Raw genomic sequence first — 6,000 nt, 5'->3', positions numbered from 1 at the left:
ATCTGAGTTTCCTATCAATACAATTATAGCATGGATAATAAACGATTATCATGAACAAGGAAATATAATAATAATCAATTTATTATTGCCTCTAGGGCATATTTCCAACAGTCTCCCACTTGCACTAGAGTCAATAATCTAGTTCACATCGCCATGTGATTAACACTCACAGGTCACATCGCCATGTGACTAACACCCAAAGAGTTCTGGGTTTGATCATGTTGCTTGTGAGAGAGGTTTTAGTCAACGGGTCTGAACCTTTCAGATCCGTGTGTGCTTTACAAATCTCTATGTCATCTCCTAGATGCAGCTACCACGCTCTATTTGGAGCTATTCCAAATAACTGTTCTACTATACGAATCCAGTTTACTACTCAGAATAATCTGGATTAGTGTCAAAGTTTGCATCGGCGTAACCCTTTACGACGAACTCTTTTACCACCTCCATAATCGAGAAAATTCCTTAGTCCACTAGTTACTAAGGATAACTTTGACCGCTGTCTTGTGATCCATTCTTGGATTACTCTTGTACCCCTTGACTGACTCATGGCAAGGCACACTTCAGGTGCGGTACACAGCATAGCATACTGTAGAGAGCCTATGATAAAAGCATAGGGGACGACCTTCGTCCTTCCTCTTTCTTCTGCCGTGGTCGAGCTTTAAGTCTTTAACTTCATACCTTACAACTCAGGCAAGAACTCCTTCTTTGATTGATCCATCTTGAACACCTTCAAGATCATGTCAAGGTATGTGCTCATTTGAAAGTACCATCAAGCGTTTTGATCTATCCTTATAGATCTTGATGCTCAATGCTCAAGTAGCTTAATCCAGGTTTTCCATTGAAAAACACTTTCCAAATAACCCTATATGCTTTCCAGAAATTCTACGTCATTTCTGATCAACAATATGTCAACATATACTTATTAGAAATTCTATAGTGCTCCCACTCACTTCTTTGGAAATACAAGTTTCTCATAAACTTTATATACACCCAAAATCTTTGATCATCATCAAAGCATACATTCCAACTCCGAGATGCTTACTCCAGTCCTTAGAAGGATAGCTGGAGCTTTGCATACTTATTAGCATATTTTAGGATTGACAAAACCTTCCGGTTGTATCACATAAAACCTTTCCTCAAGAAAATCGTCGAGGAAACAATGTTTTGACATCCTATCTACAAGATTTCATAAATAATGCAGTGACTGCTAATATAATTCCAACAGACTCTTAGCATCGCTACGAGTGAGAAAATCTCACCGTAGTCAACTCCTTGAACTTGTCAGAAAACATCTTAACGACAAGTCGAGCTTTCTTAATGGTGACATTTACCATCATTGTCCGTCTTCCTTTTAAAATCCATCTACACTCAAAAGCCTTACGACCATCAAGTAGTTCTTCCAAAGTCTACACTTTGTTTTCATACGTGGATCCTCTCTCGGATTATATGGCCTCAAGCCATTTATCGGAATCCAGGCCCACCATCGCTTCTCCATAGCTCGTAGGTTCATTGTTGTCTAGCAACATGACTTCCAAGACAGGATTACGTACCACTCTGAAGTAGTACGCATCCTTGTCATCCCACGAGGTTTGGGAGTGACTTGATCCGAAGTCTCATGATCAATATCATAAGCTTCCACTTCAATTGGTGTAGGTGCCACAGGAACAACTCTTTGTGCCCTGCTATACACTAGTTGAAGTGACGGTTCAATAACCTCATCAAGTCTCCACCATCCTCCCACTCAATTCTTTCAACAGAAACTTTTCCTCGAGAAAGGACCCGATTCTAGAAACAATCCTTTATTGCTTTCGGATCTGAGACAGGAGGTATACCCAACTGTTTTTGGGTTGTCCTATGAAGATGCATTTATCCGCTTTGGGTTCGAGCTTATCGGCCTGAAACTTTTCCACATAAGCGTCGCAGCCCCAAACTTTTAAGAAATGACAGCTTAGGTTTCTCTAAACCATAGTTCATATGGTTTCATCTCATCGGAATTACGTGGTGCCCTATTTAAAGTGAATGTGGTTGTCTCTAATGCCTAACCCATAAACTATCATGGTAATTCGATAAGAGACATCATGGTATGCATCATATCCAATAGGGTGCAGTTATGATGTTCGGACACACCATCACACTATGGTGTTCCAGGCTGTATTAGTTGTGAAACGATTTCCACAATGTCTTAATTTTGTGCCAAACTCGTAATTCAGATATTCATCTCTATGATCATATCATAGATCTTTTATCCTCTTGTCACGACGATCTTTCAACTCCACACTGAAATTACTTGAACCTTTCAATAATTCAGACTCGTGATTCATCAAGTAAATGTACTCAACATCTACTCAAATCATCTGTGAAGAAAGAACATAACGATATCCACTACATGCCTCAGCACTCATTGGACTGCACACATCAAAATGTATTACTTCCAACAATTTGCTTTCTAGTTCCATTTTACTGAAACCGAGGCTTTCAGTCATCTTGCCCATGTGGTATGATTTGCATGCCTCAAGTGATTCAAAATCAAGTGAGTCCAAACGGTCCATTTGCATGGAGTTTCTTCATGCATACACACCAATAGACATGGTTCGCATGTCTCAAACTTTTCAAAAATGAGTGAGTCCAAAGATCCATCAACATGGAGCTTCTTCATGCGTTTTATACCGATATGACTTACGTGGCTGTGCCAAAAGTAGGTGGTACTATCATTACTATCTTTTGGCATGAACATGTGTATCACTACGATCGAGATTCAATAAACCATTCATTTTAGGTGTAAGACCATTGAAGGTATTATTCAAATAAACAGAGTAACCATTATTCTCCTTAAATGAATAACCGTATTGCGATAGACATAATCCAATCATGTCTATGCTCAACACAAACACCAATCTCGATGGTAGAAGGAGCGTACGATATTTGATTATATCAACATTGGAAACACTTCCAACACATATCATCAGCTCACCTTTAGCTAGTCTCCGTTTATTCCGTAGCTTTTATTTCGAGTTACTAACACTTAGCAACCGAACCGGTATCTAATACCCTGATGCTACTAGGAGTACTAGTAAAGTACACATCAACACAATGTATATCCAATATACTTCTATCGACCTTGCCAGCCTTCTAATCTACCAAGTATCTAGGGTAATTCTGCTCCAGTGGTTGTTCCCCTTATTACAGAAGCACTTAGTCTCGGGTTTGGGTTCAACCTTGGGTTTCTTCACTAGAGCAGCAGCTGAATTGCCGTGTCATGAAGTATCCCTTCTTGCCCTTGCCCTTCTTGAAACTAGTGGTTTCACTTACCATCAACAATTGATGCTCCTTCTTGATTTCTACTTTCGCGGTGTCAAACATCGCGAATATCTCAAGGATCATCATATATGTCCCTGATACATTATAGTTCATCCCGAAGCTCTAGCAGCTTGGTGGTAATGACTTCGGAGAAACATCACTATCTTATCTGGAAGATTAACTCCCACTTGATTCAAGTGATTGTTGTACTCAGACAATCTGAGCACAAGCTCAACAATTGAGCTTTTCTCCCTTAGTATGTAGGCTAGAAGGAGGTCTTATACCTCTTGACGTGGGCACGAGCCTGAAATCCCAATTTCAGCCCTCGAAACATCTCATATGTTTCGCGACATTTCAAAAACATCTTTGGTGCCTCAATTCTAAACCATTTAACAGAACTATCACGTAGTTATCAAAATGTGTATGTCAGATGTTCGCAACATCCACAGACAACGTTCGAGGTTCAGCACACTGAGCGGTGCATTAAGGACATAAGCCTTCTATGAAGCAATGAGGACAATCCTCAGTTTACGGACCTAGTCCGCATAATTGCTACTATCAACTTTCAACTAATTTTTCCCTAGGAACATATCTAAACAGTAGAACTGAAGCGCGAGCTACGACATAATTTGCGAAGACCTTTTGACTATGTTCAGGATAATTAAGTTCATCTTATGAACTCCCACTCAGATAGACATCCCTCTAGTCATCTAAGTGATTACATGATCCGAGTCAACTAGGCCGTGTCCGATCATCACGTGAGAGGACTAGTCAACATCGGTGAACATCTTCATGTTGATCGTATCTGCCATACGACTCATGCTCGACCTTTCGGTCTTCTGTGTTCCGAGGCCATGTCTGTACATGCTAGGCTCGTCAAGTTAACCTAAGTGTTTTGCATGTGTTCCGAGGCCATGTCTGTACATGCTAGGCTCGTCAACACCCGTTGTATATGCACGTATGAATCTAACACCCGATCATCACGTGGTGCTTCAAAACTACGAACTGTCGCAACGGTGCACAGTTAGGGGGAACACTTTCTTGAAATTTTAATGAGGGATCATCTTATTTACTACCGTCGTTCTAAGCAAATAAGATGTATAAACATGATAAACATCACATGCAATCAAATAGTGACATGATATGGCCAATATCATATTGCTCCTTTTGATCTCCATCTTCGGGGCTCCATGATCATCATCGTCACCGGCATGACACCGTGATCTCCATCATCATGATCTCCATCATCGTGTCTTCATGAAGTTGTCACGTCATCTATTACTTCTACTACTACAGCTAACGGTTAGCAATAAAAGTAAAGTAATTACATGACGTTTAAGTTGACACGCAGGTCATAAATAAATAAAGACAACTCCTATGGCTCCTGCCGGTTGTCATACTCATCGACATGCAAGTCGTGATTCCTATTACAAGAACATGATCAATCTCATACATCACATATATCATTCATCACATCCTTTTGGCCATATCACATCACATAGCATACCCTGCAAAAACAAGTTAGACGTCCTCTAATTGTTGTTTGCATGTTTTACGTGGCTGCTATGGGTTTCTAGCAAGAACGTTTCTTACCTACGCAAAACCACAACGTGATATGCCAATTGCTATTTACCCTTCATAAGGACCCTTTTCATCGAATCCGATCCGACTAAAGTGGGAGAGACAGACACCCGCCAGCCACCTTATGCAACTAGTGCATGTTTGTCGGTGGAACCGGTCTCACGTAAGAGTACGTGTAAGGTTGGTCCGGGCCGCTTCATCCCACGATGCCGCCGAATCAAGATAAGACTAGTAACGGCAAGCATATTGAACAAAATCAACGCCCACAACTACTTTGTGTTCTACTCGTGCATAGAATCTACGCAATAGACCTAGCTCATGATGCCACTGTTGGGGAACGTAGCAGAAATGACGTAGCAGAAATTCAAAATTTTCCTACGTGTCACCAAAGATCTATCTATGAGAGACTAGTAACGAGGGGAAGGAGAGTGCATCTACATACCCTTGTAGATCGCTAAGCGGAAGCGGTTCAAGTGAACGGGGTTGATGGAGGCGTACTCGTCGGTGATTCAATCACCGATGACCAAGTACCGAACGCACGGCACCTCCGCGTTCAACACACGTGCAGGCCCGGTGACGTCTCCCACGCCTTGATCCAGCAAGAGAGAGGAGAGGTTGAGGAAAGACTCCATCCAGCAGCAGCACAACGGCGTGGTGGTGGTGGAGGAGCGTGGCCAATCCTGCAGGGCTTCGCAAGCACCACAGAAGAGGAGGGAGAGAGAGATGCAGGGCTGCACCAACAGATCCGAATCACGTGTGTTATGGGCAGCCCTAGGCTCATATATATAGGGAGGGAGGGGCTGCGCCCCCTCTAGGGGTCCCACCCTAGGGGGGGGCAGCCTAGATGGCCAAGGTGGCGGCCAAGAGGGGAGGAGGGGGCGCCCCCTAGTGGGCCTTAGCCCATGGCCTTAGGCCCATCTAAGCCTAGGTTTGCCCCCTCCCACTCTTCCATGCGCCTAGGGCCCTTGTGGGGGGGCGCACCAGCCCACCTGGGGCTGGTCCCTTCCCACACTTGGCCCATGCAGCCCTCCGGGGCTGGTGGCCCCACTTGGTGGACCCCCGGGACCCTCCCGGTGGTCCCGGTACGTTACCGATAAACCCCGAAACTCTTCCGGTGACCAA

At 43.3% G+C, this 6,000-nt stretch overlaps 1 protein-coding gene across 1 annotated transcript in view; it reads right to left on the bottom strand.

Annotated features, from left to right (window-relative positions):
• The window catches only part of LOC125519466 (G-type lectin S-receptor-like serine/threonine-protein kinase SRK), an 87,041-nt gene that overhangs the window by 58,164 nt on the left and 22,877 nt on the right, over window positions 1-6,000 (bottom strand). Inside the window, exon 3 of the mRNA XM_048684265.1 lies at window positions 3,789-3,794. Coding sequence (XP_048540222.1) covers window positions 3,789-3,794 — 6 coding nt within the window. The remainder of the gene's footprint in view (window positions 1-3,788; window positions 3,795-6,000) is intronic.

This window comes from Triticum urartu, chromosome 7 (assembly GCF_003073215.2).
Source record: "Triticum urartu cultivar G1812 chromosome 7, Tu2.1, whole genome shotgun sequence".
NCBI lineage: Eukaryota > Viridiplantae > Streptophyta > Magnoliopsida > Poales > Poaceae > Triticum > Triticum urartu.
Note: the sequence above shows the minus strand (reverse complement) of the source record. Positions and strands in the feature narration are given on the sequence as shown.